We start from the raw sequence: 18,732 nt of genomic DNA, 5'->3' as shown, positions 1-18,732 counted from the left end.
ATAGTGAATAAGACCATTTGCGGAGCTTATGAGGAAAGAAACAAAAATACAAATAAACATGCCAAATTATGCCACGTTATATTAAATGTGGCAAAAACATGCAAGAAGCTAGGGAGAGAATGACAGAGGTGGGGGCCTGCTTTAGATTGAATGGTCAAGGGAGGCATCTTTGAGGGTGTGCCCGTAAGGACAAAGAGCCTGATTTGCACAGAGAGAGGGCAACCCCTTCCCAGAAGTCAGCAAAGCACAAAGGTGTGGGGTGGTAAGGACGGATGGATAGGCAGGCAGTTTGGGGTCTCTGGAGCCCAAAGTGAAAACCAAAACAAGATGGAAAGGTTGGCAAGGTCACATTTTGAAAGGACTTGTGTAATGTGATGGTGTTTGGTTTCATCCTTTGGGAGATGGGGAACCTCTGATACGCATAAACAGCAGCTCTCTAAAACTGTTATTCTATCTTAATTCCTCCAGCCTTAAGCAGCCTGTCATCATTTTGGTTGGGAGAAGTCTGGCTTTCTTCCCCCACTGACAAGGGTGTGTGTGTGTGTGTGTGTGTGTGTGTGTGTGTTTATACCAGTAACTTTACAATCAGCCTGGTGGTGGTTGTTGTTTTTTAAATTAACGTTGCTTTTTGTGCTACTTCCTTTGAATTAGGATGTTGTTATCTGATTTACCTTTTTTTTCAGTGCCCCTGACTAAATAGGTATTGCATGTTTAAAATTTTTTTAAAATTTATTTATAGAGAGAAGAAGGGAGAGCGAGCAAACCATCAATCAGTTGCCTCCTGCAGGCACCTGACCAGGGATCGAACCCACAATCTGATTATAAGCCCTGACTGGGAATCAAACCTGCCACCTTTTGGTGTAGGAGACAACGCCCAACCAACTGAGCCATCTGGTCAGGGCTGATTTACTGTACTGCTGTTCACAGCCTTAGCAATAGGTCAATAGTGAAAAGAAGAAAAGCAAGGCAGGGGGATTGTTATATTCCAGGGACAGGGAAGAACTACCAGGGATGTGATGTATTTATCTCTGTTGGGGAAGAGTAGAAAGATCTGGAATCCAAGCCAGGGTCAACCATTCAATTGCTGTCTGAGCAAGCTACTTAACCTCTTTACACCTTGGTTTCCTTGTATTCAAAGAGAGGGTAATAATGTCATATGCCACATAGAATTTTGGTGAAGATTAAATTAGAAAAGTGGATGTAAAACACTTGGTTCAGTGCATGTAGTACGTGCTCAATAAATGTTCACTAATATCAGGTATGTCACTGGTTATTAACCAAGAACCGTTTATTACTGCCTAGTATAACTATATTGGGCACATGGGACATAGATGGAAAGTAGAAAAAGTAAGTTTGCATCTTTTTTTTTTTAAATATATTTTATTGATATTTTACAGAGAGGAAAGGAGAGGGATAGAAAGCTAGAAACATCGATGAGAGAGAAACATCGATCAGCTGCCTCCTGCACACCTCCCACTGGGGTTGTGCCAGCAACCAAGGTACATGCCCTTGACCGGAATCGAACCCGGGACCCTTCAGTCCGCAGGCCGACGCTCTATCCACTGAGCCAAACCGGTTTCGGCTAGTTTGCATCTTTAAGAAACTTCTGATTGTTGGAGAAGTAAGAAATACACACAGCTCCAAGACAGCATGTCTGGGAGAGGGTGGTGCTGAGTAGATACCTGTACTCATAAATGCTAACGGAGTCCCAAGAAAGTGGAAAGAGTTTCATGGTGTTGGGTTAATCAAGGACAGTTTCAAGGAGGAAGTGAACCATGAGCATGGACTTGGAAGTAGTTTAAGGTTTGGATTGCTGGAGAGGAGAACGCCTCTTGGGAAGAGATCAGAATGAGGTCTTGTGGGGAAAGCAGGGTTGTTCTAGGAGCAGGGGGAGGTGCGAAAAGAGGCCTGCATTTGGAAATCCAGGAGAAGACCACGAGGGAAGTGAGGCCAGGCTGGGAAGTTTAGGATGGTTAAAGAACTGAGAACCACTGCAAGTTTTCAAATGGAAATATTATGATGTTCAATCTGTATTTTAGGAAGACCTGTTGGAGCTATCTGGGTTAGATAGCTGTTCTGCTGTTGAGGTGTAAGGAGGGTGAACACTTACTTGGAAATAGGGAAGGAAATGAGTGAACGTGATGTACATTTCAGGAGGTATTAGTGAAGATCCACAAAGGGTCTTTCTCTGCTCTTTATGGTGCTGGAGATGAAGTGAGCAAGGAAAGAGAAGACTGGGATGACAGCTGTCATTACTGCACCTCCTCTCTCCGTCCCTACCCCATGGAGATACTTTAACAACAGGCAAGTACGTTATGGCAGTGGGAGTTCACATAGGGAAGCATCCCCTTTCCAGACTGCCAGGGCTGTTCACCTTGCTATGCCAGAAAGGTTAACAAAAGAGCAAGTGCATTTTTAAATTTTGCATTCAGTAGCTCTTCACTGGGTCACCCAGCAAGAATTAGCCAGTGGCAACCGTGAGAAGGCTCCCATCCAGCATCTTGGTTATTTCTTGGTAAGTTTCTAGGTTTGAGGGTGCCTATCTGAGGCAGGGGGACAGGTGTGTGATGGGACACCATTTTCTGTGTGACTCATAAGCGGCGTAAGTCCTGAACACCCAGTGGTGGTTTTTGTGAGCAGAGCAGCTAATAACCCTTCCAAGCCCTTGTCCTGTGGGTTGAGGTTTTCTTTATAGGCACAGTCTGCAGTGTGTGTGGAAAGCACAGAGATACCTCTTTAAGGATGGATTTGCTGGGGTCTCAGCTCCACTTGTCCAAGTCTCTCTCCTTGGTCTCCTATCTCTGGGCTGGATGACCACAGCCCCATAAGGAAATGAAAATTGGTAACTGAGTCCAACCAGAAAAAGGACGAGAACCTGGAGTTCCTGTTTTCAAATACGCAGCCCTTTGGTTGTGCTGGTAGAGCAGGCGGTGCGTCTCAGCCAGGACCCAGGACTGCCACAGGGGTTGGAGATGTGCAACAGGGCGGTCCCCCGCTGCCTTCCATCTACATAGTGGTTGGGCAGAAACTTCCCACTGCGGCTTTCCCCAAGGACCCAACGTACTGTAAGTTTTTACCCCTTATTCTTTTAAAATTTTGTATTGACTTTATTGGGGTGATATTGGTTAATAAAATTATATAGGTTTCAGGTGCACAATTCTATAATATGTGATCTGTTTGTGTGTTCACAATCCCATTTATCCCTTCTTTACCCTCTTCTACCTCCCCCCTCCCCCCTTTCCCTCTGGTAATGCCCATACTGTTGTCTGTGTCTATGAGTTTGTGTGTGTGTGTGTGTGTGTGTGTGTGTGGTTTTTGTGTGTTTTTTTTTGCTTAATCACCTTTTTCACCCAGCCCCACTCCCCACTCCCCACTCCCCTTTAACAGTTGCCAGCCTGTTTTCTGTATCTATGAGTCTGTTTCTATTTTATTTGTTTGCTTATTTTACTCATTAGATGCCACACATAAGTGAAATCACATGGTATTTTTTCTTTCTCTGACTGGCATATCACCCCTTATTCTTGATTCTAGTCTCCGCTTGATTTTTTTCTCATAATATTCACAGGACCTAACATATTATGTACAGTTGATCGCTGAAAAATATGGGTGTGAACTGCGCAGGTCCACTTATACACAGATTTTTTTCAATAAATACTGTAAATGTATTTTCTCTTCCTTATGATCTTAATAATATATTTTCTCTAGCTTATTTTATTATCAGAATATAGTATACAATACATGTAACATACAAAATATGTGTTAATTGACTATTTATGTTCTTGGTAAGATTTCTAGTTAATAGTAGGCTATTAGTAGTTAACTTTTGGGGGACTCAAAAGTTATATGCAGATTTCAGACTGGGTGGGGGGTCAGTGCCCCTATACCCTGCCTGAATTTATTTGTTCATTGCCTATCTCTGGCACTTAGAGCAGTAACTGGGACACATGAGGCCCCTAGTGCATATTGGATTAATGAATTTATTGAACAAAAGAATGGCTGAATGAAGAAGCAGAGCAGATGCGTCTAATCAGCCCATGCGGGCCCTGTGGAGGGTCCCGATGGAGAATGTTGCATCTCCCCAGCCCTGCAACCTCCCATTCACTACCAAAGAAGAGGCCCTGGATTCTCTTGTACTTAACTGTTTGGTGGCTCTGAAATGACACCTTTCATAGGAAAGAGAAACTATTTAGTTTTGGGGGGAAACTCTGGTTATTACAAAGGCAGCAAAAAGAATTCGCCCTGCCTTTGGGATAATTACTAGACCCATTTCCCCACACAAGGAACAGTCTCCCCTGGTTGAGACCTGCTGTGAAACTCAGCAGTGGCCCACAAACAGGGCTTCTGATGTGTCCTACTCATTAAGACCAAGCCATCAGGCCCCACACATTTTCCTTCCTCCCCAGTCCCACTGAGGCAAGTTTCCATTCTGCCCACACTCATGAAACCAGTCACCAGCATCCACCTTTCTCCTCCCAGCCCTGCCTGAGGAAATTAAAGAATGTAAATGAGGGTGGGCGGGGGCGGTGGTTGGTGACCACTCAGAGGGGTGGCCTGCATCTGGAAGGCAGAGAAAGAGGCCACCATACATGCTAGAGTTTTTTTCTTTCTTTTTCAAGTTTTTAAAAATCTTTTTTTAATGAGAATTTGATGGAAAGCACAAGTTGGTAGGCGGCTGCTGGGAGTGATCCTGTCTTAGTTGATGTTTATGTTTATAAAGCACGGAGGGGCGGGATTAGCAGCGCTTGGAAGTTTGGCCTTAGCTCACCTGTCAGCCTGGCACTGGGGTGTCAAAGCCACAGTGACTGTTAGCTGGCACTGACTCCCGTCCTTGGCTCAGAAACAGTGGCTCCCAGTTTGGCCTCGGCTGCACCTAGGACTTGCAGAGCCAGAGAGATTTCACAGGGGCCTGGTGAAAGGGTGTGACAGAGTGAGAGACACTGGTGTGAGGGGGAATCCATGGGGATAAGAAGTGACACCAGCTGGAGAAAGAGCTCAGCTACCTGGATGGGAATGTGTGAGGATGTGTGTCGGTGGGAGTAGGGGTTTTGCAGGAGGTGTGGTGGTGGGCTGGCCATGTGGGTAAGAGGGAGGGGTGGGGAGGGAGGAGGGCCACAGGGAGTAGGGGCAGCTCTGACTCTTGAGTCCCCAAGAAGGACTGGTAGGTGGAGCTGAGGATGTTTGGACAAGGAGATTCTTTGAAGCTTTTCTCTTGTCCTCCCTACTCTGGACCTGGTCCCTCCCCTCCATAAAGCCATTAGCTTCTGGTGCCAGCCCTATCTCTGCTCCATCTCTCTTGGTTCCAGTCAGTGCATTCACAGACCTTCTGCCCTCAGGGACGGGGAGGATTTATGGGGGGTAGAGGTTAGAGGGGGAGGGGGCATCCTTTAGAGGAGGAGAGGTCTGTTTGGGAAGTAGGGTGTGGGGAGCTGTTAGTCCGCTGGGCTAGAGACGGGATCATTTCCGAGCTAGCTCTGCATGACAAAGGGGAAGGAGCAAGTTTTTTCTTTGATCTGCCCCCTGCCGACCTCACACACCTGCCTGTTGATGCCCCCACCTCAGCTAAGACCCCACGGAGAAAAACCAAAAGGGGGTGGGGATAGGCTGTGGCCCAGCTTCCCTGGATCTAGCTCAGGCCACTTTCCTCTCTTTGTGGCCCCAGGACAAAAAATATCTGCCAGGCTGATGACCCAAAGCACCTGCCGCCCCCTCCCGGAGAGCCTGGCGACCCAGAACTGCGCGGTGAGGTGGGGGTGGGGGCGTTGGGAGCGTGTGTTTGTGTGTGTAAGGTTGGAGGTGTTAAGGGGTAGTGGAAAGAAGACTCACTAGGACTGAGGGGTCACGCCCTGGATGAAAGCTACGGGGGAAACGGGGTGAGGGTGAGTCGGAGGGGCGTGTTTTTACAGACTTGCTCCAGGATCCAGAAGCTGGATTTTCTGTAGGTTTTCAAGGACTCCAGGAAAGGTGTTTGCGGGGAGTACAGGTAGTTACAAAAAGCTGCGGGAGGCAAAGATGCAGGAGGCTCTCATGCCACAAGGGAAGGGGTTGTTGCTCAGCACAGATGTTAGAGGCTAAGGTTGCAGATGAGGAGCAGGAGGTGCTCCCATTCTGCTGTAGGTGCTGCTGGGACACAGGGCCCCTGAGCACAGGGTAGGGATGAGGGCACCCAGGTAGGCACGCCCCAGCCTCCAGAGCTGTAGGGCCCCGGCTGGCTGTAGACTTTTCCATTTCTCAGAGAAGTTGCCCTGAGAAAGTGAAAAGTCCTTGCCTTCTCCCTACTATTATTCCTGGTAAACAACTTTGGGGATTTGGGAAACTTTTGAGTGAGAAGGTTACAGATTGAGAGGGAAACTCCTGTTTGGCTGTCAAGCCAACTCACCAATTGTTTTTTAGCCCCACAAAAGAGCCTGGTGGCCAGAGACATACACCTCTGGCAGGCGTGAGAGGTAAAGAGGAGGGCGATGGGGTGGTTCTCGCTCTGGAAGGGCAGATGTGCGTTGCACAAATGCTGCATAGCACATGCTCTGTTCTTGAAGTAGTGTGTTTTCGTTTCTCTCTTCTAGTTTCTCAGCTTGTATTTCCTTTGGAATTAGGCCTCGAGTGGGGTCTTCACAATTTGGGGTAAGAGACATCAAGGCAATCCTATGGTGAGATGAACAGTAAGAAATGGAGGTTGGAAAGAGGCTGAATTTCTTTGGGAGAGCAGAAAGTGATGTTAGATCCAGCCCAGAGCTCACGCCCCTGTCTCCTGGTCCTCCCCTATCTGTTGCATTTCCACATTGATTCTCCCTCCATTTCTGTTTTCTCAGGGAGCCCAGTTTTGGAAGTTGGCAGTCCCAGGGGTCCTTCCAAGACCCTGGGGAGGGCTGAGGCCGACCATGCCAGGCCTGCTGCTGCTCGCTGCTGCTGCGCTGCTCTCCAGCTGGGCTCAGCTCCCAGCCGAAGCCAGCTCCTGGTGGTGAGTGAGGGGCTGAAGTCCTACTCTACAACCTACGCCTCCTTTGGTAATTGAAATGTGGGGAAGGTCACGGTGGGTCGTGATCATTCCTTTATTCATAGGAATCCTAAGGCCCTCTTTTATCCCAGGAAATCTAGCACAGCCCTTTTTCTCTCTCAAGCCCCCAGAAGTAAAGGTTCCACAGGATAAAGGGTTAGTTCATTTGGCTTTTTCTTTGATCCTGTCTGCATTCCCCTTTTCCTGGCTCTACCACCATTTCTATGGGTGGTTAAAAATATCTCTTTTGTTGCTATTGGATGATTTTTATTTATTTTTTTGCTTGTAGGGGCAAGGAGAGTAGAATTTCTATTTTATAAGTCTGAAGACAAGATGAGGGATTTGTAGGATCATGTGTGTCTTTCTTTTTGTGTTTTAAAGACTATTGTCATTGCCAAGTCAACATGGAAATGGCAGGCACTCACCACCTGTTTTGCACAGACTGTGCCCTGCTCAAATTTTTACTCAGATGACAATTGTACAGCCTTTTCGTCTAACTTAACACTTTATTGTGTCTGGTGGATGGTGAGCCAGAGGGAAAGCCCTTGAACTGATAAAGAGTGGATTAGGGGATGTGTGGGTCAGATACGGAAGTGGAAACATTTAGAATATATTGCCATGCATGTAAATTGGATTAGATTTTAAAGGCATACGGGGACGTTCTAGTTAAGGGGATGTATTGCTTTCCATCACACATCCTGCATTTAGGCCAAAGTGAACGAATCTTTCCTACTCTTGGAATAAGTCATGTGCTCTCCTGTGGGCTCTTTTTGCCCTCTGCCTCAAATGAATATAGCCTGCCCTGTCTGCCTCCTTCTCCTCCTGCCCCACTCTCTCTAAGAGCCAGCTCACACTCTGGCCATCTCCTTATAAACACTCCTCCCAGCCCAGGCTGCGTGGCTCAGTTGGTAGGAGTATTGTCCCACACACTGGAAGGTCTGGGATTCTTTTCCTTGTCAGGTTCACCCCTGGCTTCAGTCGGGGCCCGTGCAGGAGGCAACTGATGATGTTTCTCTCTCTCTCTCTCTCTTTCTCCCTTCCTTCCCCTCTCTCTAAAAATCAATGAAAATGTCCTTAGGTGAGGATTAAAAAAATAGAAATTTAAAATAAATATTTTTTTAAAAAGCTCCTCTCCCAGCTGTAAGAACTCTTCCTCTATCTCAGTGGTTCTCAACCTTTCTAATGCCGTGACCCTTTTTAATACGGTTCCTCATGTTGTGGTGACCCCCAACCATAACATTATTTTCGTTGCTACTTCATAACTGTAGTTTTGCTACTGTTATGAATCGTAATGTAAATATCTGTCGCGACCCACAGGTTGAGAATTGCTAGCAGGGTCGCCTAAGACCATCAGAAAACACAGATATTTAAGTTACGATTCATAACAGTAGCAAAATTACAGTTATGAAGTAGCAACGAAAATAATTTTATGGTTGGGGGTCACCACATCATGAGGAACCGTATTAAAGGGTCGTGGCATTAGAAAGGTTGAGAACCACTGCTCTATCTGATCACTCTGGATCCAGAAGCTCAAGTCTGTCTTAGGCATCTGATATCTCACGTGTCACCTGTGCTTGTGCCTCAGTTTCCCCAATTTTCTTTATTGATTTTAGCGAGGGAGAAAGAGAGACATTGACGTGAGAGAGACATGTCAATCTGTTGCCTCTTGTAGGCACCCTGACCAGGGATCGAACCCATAACGTAGGTATGTGTCCTGACGGGAATTGAACCCATGGCCTTACAGTACCGGATGACAGTCCAACCATCGAGCCACATTGTCCAGGGCTCCCCAATTTTCTTTTCCCAGCCCTCATTGCACAGTCTTACTCACAGAAAGCACTCAATAAATGTGTTGGATGAATGACTTACTGCTGCACACAGGCATGTGCTCACCCCTTTCCCCTTTCTGAATCGCTGCTGTAGGTCGTTAGCTATGAACCCGGTGCAGAGACCTGAGATGTTCATCATCGGTGCCCAGCCTGTGTGCAGCCAGCTTCCGGGGCTCTCCCCGGGCCAGAGAAAGCTGTGCCAGTTGTACCAGGAGCACATGGCCTACATAGGGGAGGGAGCCAAGATGGGCATCAAGGAGTGCCAGCACCAGTTCCGGCAGAGGCGGTGGAACTGCAGCACCGTGGACGACACCTCTGTCTTTGGGAGGGTCATGCAGATAGGTAAGTAGCCAGAGACATGGCTTGGCTGAAGGAGCTGTGCTCACCTGGCCTGGGTGCAAGCATGCTCTCCCAGGACAGGCAGAGAGAGCCCACTTGAGTGTCTAACTGGGTTTTCTCGTGGCTTGGAATTGGCCTGCGAGGCGAGGGGAGGGGAGATGCATGCAGACAGCGGCGTCTCAGAGGATGTTAGCCACACAGCTCAGTGCTCGGCTAACCCTCTCTTCCAGCTTCGCCCTGTCTGGGCAGCCAGTGTGACTCACTCTGGGAAGGGCTCAGAGCATCTGAGTTGAGTTAGAGAGAATTGGGAAGCCGCCCACCACCAGTGCCCTTTGTCTCACACAGCACAAGGGCCTCCTTTGAGAGCCTTGCCCTGAATGTCTGTAAGCTTTTTGCCTCTTTCACTTGGACCCTGAGAGAGATAGAAACTTTGGGCCAAATTGGTGATAGCTGTCATTAATCCAACCCAGATCCAGTCCTGGCTTTTTCACTGAAAGGGCGGGGGTGTGTGTGAAAGTGGGGGCAGGGGACAGACTGAAGAAGAAAGATGAGAGGGCCACTCTCCCCAGATTCCAGCTCTCTCCCCTCTCCCACTCCTGGTCTAGGATTCTTTCACTGCCCTATTGCTTAGATGGAGGTGTGATCTGGGGTCTAATTGTTTTAGGTCCTTTTGAAATGCAATTCTCCTCTCCCTGGCAAGAAATTGAGAAATCCGGCCTTATTCTACTGGGTCTTATCCCCAGGGCCATAAAAGGAAGGTGTTAGAGTACTGAAGTCCCTATCTCACATTCTCTCAGAACAGCTTCCCCTCAAAAGACATTCTGGAGTTACCCAAGGCTGCAGTTTTCCCAAAGAATGATTTTAGCAACAGGGAGTTAGGGAGTTGAGATTCCGTTCCCCTCTATACTTGGCAGCCCCCCCCCCCGCCCGCGCCCCCCGCCCCCCCCCCACCCCCGGCTTGACCTCTTTCCTCTCCCTCCCCTACCACATATTGAGAAGTAAGGACCAGGAGAAAGTACACTTTGAACCTTACTTCTCTCTTCCTTCAGTGTCAACTCGAGATTCACAAAAGGATGCTCATGTTCTCATGACAGTCTTACTGGGCAACTTTCCCAAAAGAATGGACTTGAGGGTTAAGTGCGATTTGGTGATAATTTATCAATTCTTCTCAAATATACTTAGTATCTGTCCCTTCTTCCTAGTAAAGATCTTGATCAGCAGCACCCTCTGTCCTGGGTTTCCGGTGAGGGCACAAGGATGGCCCGAGCATAGAGAGAGGCACCCCCTAATCACTTTAAGGGAATAACCTAATGTATGCCTGATGTTGGCCAGATCCTTTCCATGTGTTGTTTTGTTTGAGTGAAGGCCAAAAAGTGAGGCTTTACTTTTTTACTTTAGAAAGAGAAGTGTTGGCAGGAGTAGAAACTCTGCTGGGTACAGGTTTGCATGGTGGGATGGCTTGTGAAAGCAGACCCTATCTGTCTGCTTTATTTTCACCATTCCTTTTTGTAACTTCCCAGGGAAGCTGTCCTCCATTCCTCCCCTGGTGAGTCCTCTCACTGCTGGCTTGTGTGTGACTTCCCAAGATCCCTTCCTTCTTTGAAGCGGCTACAGAGCAGCTCAGGGGGAGCCTTTGGCCGTTCACCGAGAGGAGCATGGAGGTGCCTTCCTGACAGTTGGAACAGAGAGGGCGTAATATTATCCTCCTGGCTCCTGTCGTCCTACTAGGAAGGTCTTTTTAGTAGCTGCTGGTTTAACAGTCTTTTTCCTTGATAGGATTTGAGTTTCCACTCTGAATTGTTTCATATATAGGCACCCTTCGCCCACACTTACCCATTCTCGCTGTCTGAGAAGAGCACTAGAAGCCTTACTTACCAAGCTTACCCGAGACCCACATGCTGCCCATGAAGGCAGAGCCACTGCACTCAGGCCCAATGAAGCCCCAGCCCAAAGAGGCAGAATGACTGCACGAGACAGCTATTTCACCCAGGACAGGTTAGGGTCCCAAGCCATGCTGATGGGCGAGGACCCTCAGAGTGCGTAGTGCCTGCGATATCACGCTCAGCCTCAGGTACCCTATTTTAAAAGGCAATTCTGAGAGGGGTGACTCAGCTCTAAAAAACATGTTTGCTAAAGAATGGAAGAAGAAATCAGACATATGTAGCTTGGAAAAGAGAACGAATAAAAGGCATCTTAGTTGTTTTCAAATACTGAAGGGCTGTCATATGGAAAAGGGATTAGATGGTGCCTCTCCAGCAGGCAGAAGTTCTAGGGAAGCCTATTTCAGCTTAATATAAGAATGCTCTGGTGATTAGAGTCACTACAGAAGGGGGAATGGGTTGGTTGCCTTGAGAACCCAACCCACTTCTCTGAGGAATGCTATAGAAAGAATGCTCACACTGGGTGGAATGTGGCTCTGGACTGCAGCTTCAGAGGCTCCTTCCTGCCCCAGGAGCCAGGTCAGGGGAAGACGCCCCATTCTGGGAAGACTTCTCAGGCATGACTCCCTCCTGCCTAAGAGCCTCTTACATCCTGGGAGCTCAGGCTCATAGTCTGACTCCCCCAGACCGGATTGGCCCTGGTCTCTGGCAGTGGTTCAGCGCTGATTCAGATGTTAAGCCCGATCGCTGAGTCATGGGTGTGACTTCCTACATCCCTGGGTTTTCTTGGGCTACTCCTAGTCCACTTGGGCTACTCCTGACCAGAAGCTGGCCCCTGGTTAATTGAGAAAAACTGATTTTCCCGTGTGGTCTGGTTGCAAACTTCACTGTGTTATGCCTAGATAATCCAAACGTAGGGTAAGGTGGAGATCACTCTACCTACTAATTACAGACTGCTTCCCTCTCCGCCTGCCAAGACAGAATTGTGGTATGTCTTCTTCTGACCGTGGAGAGCAGAAATTCTGTCTGGTTTAATAGCTGAGATCAGGATTGAATCTCAGTTTCCCGCTAAAAGCCACTCTCTTCCTTCCATTACTGAGTTCATATGAATGTTATTTCTTATTTCTTTATTGAAATATAAAGTAATATACAGTTCAGTGTATATTCACAAGATTGTGCAATGAGCACTACTATCTAATTCCAGAACCCTATAAAGAAATTGCATACCCATTAGAGATCACTCTTCATTTCTCTCCCCTTCTCCCCAAACCCTAGGTAACCACTAATCTTTCTGTCTTTATGAATTTTCATATTATGAACATTTCATATAAATGGGATCATATGTGGCCTTTTATATGAGGTGCAGTATAGACACAAAATGCTGAGTGATCACTTAGCATAATAATTTCAAGGTTCATCCATGTTCTACCTGTACTTAATTTTTTAATACAATATGTTTTTAAAATATGTTTTTGTTGATTTTTAGAGAAAGAAAAAGGGAGAGAGAGAGAAACATCGATGTGAGAGAGAAATTTCAATGGGTTGCCTTCCGTATGCACCCCAACCGGGGATTGAACCTACAGCCAGGTATTAAACCCACAACCGGGTCACGTGCCCTGACCAGGAATCGAACTGGCAACCCTTTGGTGCATGGGATGACACTCATCCAGCTGAGGCACACCGGCCAGGACTGTACTTTATTACGTTTCATGGCTAACTAACATCCCATGGTACGGATAAGACCACCTTTTGTTTACCACATACCTGCTGATGTACAATGTGAGTTTTTTAACATTTTGGCTTTTATGAATAATGTTACAATGAACATTCATGTAGAAGTTTTTATGTAGACAGATGTTTTCCTTTATCTTGGATATATTTTAGGAATGGAATTGCGGGGTCATGTGGTAATTCTATGTTTGAGGAGCTGCCAGACTGTTTCCAAAGCAGCTGTACCATTGAACATTCCCACCAGCAGTACATGAGGGTTCCCATTTTTCTATATTCCCCCCAACTTTTTAGCTGTCATTTTGATGATAGCCATCCATACTCATGTGTGTGAAGTGGTGTCTCATTGTGATTTTGATTTGCATTTCCCTGGTGGCTGAGTATTATTTTTTTGTAAACATTTTTATTGAATTAGAGCATATATCATGTGAGTTTTCAAGTGGTTCACTACAGCAATGGAGGAACACACACCGGCTTTTCTACTAGAAATGATCCGGGTATTTGAAGAGACCTGCTGAGGTCCCACAGATGTGGTTCCCAGTGCTTGGGAGTTGGGAGGCAGTGTGGACCCTGCGGAAGACCCGGAGACAGCTTGGGTAGTTCTGGGTGTTGTAATTCCAGTTCACTTTCTCCTCCTGCTCTCTGCCTCTGTCTAGCTAGATAATGGTAGCAATAAAAAGACAGAAGTGTGGCTCATAGAGTGAAAAATTGCCATCTGTAAGGGAGAGATTTTTGTGAGAATCGAGTCCTGTTCTTAGTCCCATGATTTCTATTCAGTCTCATTCTCTTGGTCTCAGGTGTTTCCTAAATTCCTCAGTGTCCACTCTCTCCTGCGTTGAGGTCTGCCTCCTAGGAATCTACTGGTCATCTAAGCTTCTGAAATGGATGTGGGGGAGTCACTCTGTTTGGTATATCGTAGGGCAGAGTAGGTAAAGTTCAGCTCAATATCAAGAGAAGTTTCAAACCATTGAAGTCATGCGAACTGAAAGGCCACTCCTGGGAGTGTTATGGCTGCGGCTGTGGCGGCATGGGTTTGGAGGAGGCAGAGGGGAGGAAGCCTCCACTAGAGAGTTGACCTCCTTCGCCCCCATCTTGCCTTGTCTTGCAGGGAGCCGGGAGACGGCCTTCACCTATGCTGTGAGTGCCGCGGGGGTGGTGAACGCCATCAGCAGGGCCTGCCGAGAGGGTGAGCTGTCCACATGTGGCTGCAGCAGGACAGCGAGGCCCAAGGACCTTCCCCGGGACTGGCTGTGGGGCGGCTGTGGGGACAACGTGGAGTACGGCTACCGGTTTGCTAAGGAGTTTGTGGATGCCCGGGAGCGGGAGAAGAACTTTGCCAAGGGATCGGAGGAGCAGGGCCGGGTGCTTATGAACCTGCAGAACAACGAGGCGGGTCGAAGGGTGAGCTGGACCTCGTCCCCCATCCCCACCCCTCCCCACACACCGCAGACCAACTGGGCTGTCCCTGGGCTGAGCTCTGAGATGTGACCTGGCCATGGAAGAAGGGGTTGGCCTGCTTAGGGAGATTCTTACAACTGCCAACCTAGATGCCCACATTATTCAACTAATCCCTTTCAACAGGGTCCATTGCCCAACGGGCACGTGCACTTGTCATTTTTTTAACCTTACTTATTTCTCCACAGTACATCTGTCCCTATAGGGCTTAGTTGCAATCTTATGATCAGAATTTCAGACATAAGGAATGGAGTTCTTGTCTTGACTGGCCCTCTTGTAATTTGAACAGATAGGATGAATGGAAGTTTAGGCTGTTAGACTTAGTCTAGGGTTTATGATTTTCTAATTTTATTGATTTTTTTTTTTTTTTGAGAGAGAAAGGGAAAGAGAGAGAGAGAAAGAGAGCAAGAGAGAAATGTGAGAGAGAAACACTGATCAGCTGCTTCCCACACACGTCCCAATAGGGGATTGAGCCCGAAACCTGGGTATGTGCCCCAACTGGGAATTGAACTCACCACCCTTTGGTGCACATGACCACACTTGAACCAACTGAGTCACACTGGCCAGGGCTAGGGTTTATGATTTCTTAAAGATTTAGGTAAAAGAGAGCTGACTTAAGAGCTGCCATCATACAATCCAGAAACCCAGTCCAAAAGCTCATTAGGTCTAATGGCAAACACTTGTGTGATGGGAGTTTTACACGTAAGTGGAAGTGTGAAGGACAAACCGTTCTTTGAAGGCTCAAGCAGATAGTCTCACCAATCACTTGTAAGATATGACGTTCTCTGAGCCTCACTTTCAGTAGAAACTGAACTGGAGGTTTAGAGGTGAGCTTGCTTTATTGTATGTGCAGAGCCTAACTGGGCCACAGCATTAGACTGCCTTTATGGTGTTCTGGGAGTCCATGCCTGCTCTGCCTGTACCTTGTTCATAAACACCCCACCTTTGGGCACATGCTCTGGACTCCTCTTTCCTGTGCTGTGCTGTGAGGCCCCTGCCCCAGGAAACTGGGGGCTCTCCCAATATAGCCATTGTGGGAGGAGTGTGGACTTGCACGCAGGTTTCCCTGTAGAGAGGTCTGAGTGCTGGTGGTGGGACACTCTTCTGACAGAGGGGCAGGGGGCCACAGACCTCTCACAGACTTCTTTCTGGGAGTGTTGGCCACACTCAGGTCTGTGTCAAGTCGGCTGACTCCGAGTCCAGGCCAGGGACTTTAGTTAGAGCAGAGACAAGATAATTGAAAAATGAGACCAGAGGCCTGGCCGGTGTGGCTAGGTGGTTGAGCATCAACCTATGAACCAGGAGGTAGCTGTTTGATTCCCGGTTAGGGCACATGCCTGGGTTGCGGGCTCCATTCTCAGTAGGAGGTGTGCAGGAGGCAGCCATCAATTATTCTCTCTCATCATTGATGTTTCCATCTCTCTCTCCCTTCCACTCTGAAATCAGTAAAAATACATTTAACAGCAGCAACAACAACAATAAAGAGAGAAGAGGTTTCTTGAGAAGAAATAAATACAGAAATTTAATGTTGGTTAATTGATGATTGGGTAACAGGATATGAATATATTTCTAAAAATGTGTTTATATATCAATTAAAAAATAAGTCATGTTTCATGGGAGTAAATGGGATTGGGAATGTGTTTTACATGAATCGGGATCTTGTGATGTTGGCTTGGTAGCACATGGTACACTTGTGTAGACTTAGCATCACCAATAGTGTGACATCACATAGAAATTAGAATTGGCCACTTGCCTGTGTCTTGCTTATATATTGCATATCCCGAGGCCAATTTTCTTTAGCCACATGTGGGTGTATGAGTGGTGGCATTGATCCATGGTGGTGTGAGAGGTCGTGATCAATACTCTGAACTGTGGTTGTTACGGTATAATCTGGGTCAGAGAGACCAGAACTGTCTTAGGTGACCATCCACTCTGCAGGCATCTGTGGGGTTGTCTCTGTCTCCAGGACTTCCTTTCTGTTCAGCAGTCTGTTAGGCAGTCCTTGCGCGTTTAACCACTACTGGAGAGAGATGGTGGAAAGGTTAAGATCTTCACTTTATCTCTCAAATGCCCAAATTTAATCCATTTGTCAGGATCTCAGATAGTAGTCTCTGCATCAGAACTGCATTATAGCATTTGTACTTTTCCTGGGGTATGGCATTCTCTACCTCATCTCATGGCCTGTAGGTTTCTGAGGACAGGGATCACCAGGTATGCACATGTGAATATGCAGATGAAAGTTCCCATATTGCTTCCTAGCAAGGGGTCAAATTCATGGAGGGCTGTTTCCTGTCTCTGCTCTGAGCTGTCCCTGGGGCATTGTGATGGATGTGGAGGTGACTAGGCATTCATCCTAATCTGGGCCCCATTTCAGTCACAGTCTTGACCCCACTTCTGCTGGCTCCTCATTTTATTGCCCTTAATTGTCTGTTTGTTTGTACTGGGCCCTTATCTTGGCAGCCCCTTCCCTTCCATCTGCCTCATCTGCAGTCACTTACACACCTTCCCCTGTCTGTCTCCCTGTCTTTGGCCCCCCTTCCTCCACTTCTACACCTTTTTTATAGCGCTTTATCTCTCCCTTTGCCTCTATCTGCTCCAGGTTGGGAATTCTTTTTTCTCTTTTAGTTGAATTTATTGGGATGACATTGGTTAATAAAATGATATAGGTTTCAGGTGTACAATTCTATAATACATCATCTGTATATTTCATTGTGTGTTCACCACCCAAAGTCAAGTCTCCTTCCATCACTATTCATGCCCTCTTTACCCTCTTCTACCTTCTCCCATGCCCATTTCCCTCTGGTAATCAGTGGCGATGAGGTGTTGTTTTTTTTTAATCTTTATTGTTGAAAGTATTACTTATGTCCCCCTTTTTTGCCCATTGACCCTCTCCAGCCTGCCCCCGCCCTCTACCCCAGGCCTTCACCACCCTATTGTCTGTGTCCATGTGTTATGCATATATGTATACAAGGTGTTTGGTTTATTACCTCCCCCACCTTCCCTCTGAGATTCCCCACTCTGTTCCATGCTTCCATGTTTCTGGATCCACTCTGTTCATCAGTTTATTTTGTTACTTAGATTCCACATATGAGTGACAACATGTGATATTTATCTTTCTCTGACTGACTTATTTCACTTAGCATGATACTCTCCCAGTCCCTCCATGCTGTCTCAAAGGGTAAGAGATTGTTCTTTTTTATTGCTGCATAGTATCCTATGGTATAAATGTTCCACAGCTTTTTTATCCACTTGTCTACTGATGGGCACTTGGGCTGTTTCCGGATCTTAGCTATTATAAATTGTGCAGCTATGAACATAGGGGTGCATACATTCTTTCTGATTGATGATGTTTCAGGTTTCTCAGGATATATTCCTAGAAGTGGGATCACTGGGTCAAATGACAGTTCCATATTTAATTTTTTGAGGAAGCTCCATAATGTTTTCCATAATGGTTGCACCAGTCTGCATTCCCACCAGCAGTGTACTAGGGTTCCCTTTTCTCCACATCCTCACCAGCACTTGTCATATGTTGATTTGTTGATGATAGCCATTCTAACAGGTGTGAGGTGATACCTCATTGTCGTTTTAATTTGCATCTTTCTAATAATCAGTGACTAAGAGCATTTTTTCATGTGTCTCTTGGCCATCTGTATGTCCTCTTTGGAGAGGTGTCTACGGTATTTAGGTCCTTTGCCCATTTTTTAATTGGATTGTTTGTCTTCCTTTTGTTAAGTTGTATGAGTTCCTTATATATTTGGAATATTATCCCTTTATCAGATTTATCATTGCCAAATATGTTCTCCAATACAGTGGGCTCCCATTTCGTTTTGTTGATGGATTCCTTTGCTGTGCAGAAGCTTTTTATTTTGATGTGGTCCCATTTATTTATTTTCTCCTTAGTTTCCTTTGCCCTAGAAGATGTTTCCATAAACATATTGCTACAAGAGATGTCTGAGATTTTTCAGCCTATGGTTTCTTCTAGGAATCTCATGGTTTCACGATTTACATTTAAGTGTCTTATCCATTTTGAGTTTATTCTTGGTGTAAGTTGGTGGTCTAGTTTCATTTTTTTGTTGTTGTTGCATGTATCTGTTCAATTTTGCAAACACCATTTATTGAAGAGACTGTATTAACTCCAATCTATGTTCTTGCCTCCTTTGTCAAATATTAATTGAGCATAACAGCTTGGGTCAATTTCTGGAGTCTCTGTTCTATTCCATTGATCTATATGCCTGTTCTTGTGCCAGTACCAGGCTGTTTTGATTATGGTGGCTTTGTAGCATAACTTGAAATCTGGTATTGTGACTCCTCCAACTTTGTTCTTCTTTCTCAAGATTGCTGCAGCTATTCAAGGTCTTTTTTGGTTCTACATAAATTTTTGGAGTATTTTTTCTAGATCTGTGAAATATGCTATTGGTATTTTAATAGGTATTGCATTGAGTCTGCAGCTTGCCTTGAGTAGAATGGACATTTTAATAATGTTAATTCTACCAATCCATGAACATAGTAT

At 46.3% G+C, this 18,732-nt stretch overlaps 1 protein-coding gene across 1 annotated transcript in view; it reads left to right on the top strand.

Annotated features, from left to right (window-relative positions):
- WNT5B (Wnt family member 5B) overlaps window positions 1-18,732 on the top strand; it is a 78,693-nt gene that overhangs the window by 35,623 nt on the left and 24,338 nt on the right. The window contains exons 2-4 of the mRNA XM_080662915.1: window positions 6,807-6,955; window positions 8,915-9,162; window positions 13,876-14,168. Coding sequence (XP_080519041.1) covers window positions 6,876-6,955; window positions 8,915-9,162; window positions 13,876-14,168 — 621 coding nt within the window. The 5' untranslated portion in view covers window positions 6,807-6,875. The remainder of the gene's footprint in view (window positions 1-6,806; window positions 6,956-8,914; window positions 9,163-13,875; window positions 14,169-18,732) is intronic.

The sequence above is a fragment of the Plecotus auritus genome (assembly GCF_963455305.1).
Source record: "Plecotus auritus genome assembly, chromosome: 3".
Classification (NCBI taxonomy): domain Eukaryota; kingdom Metazoa; phylum Chordata; class Mammalia; order Chiroptera; family Vespertilionidae; genus Plecotus; species Plecotus auritus.
This window is presented reverse-complemented; position numbering and strand designations above follow the sequence as displayed.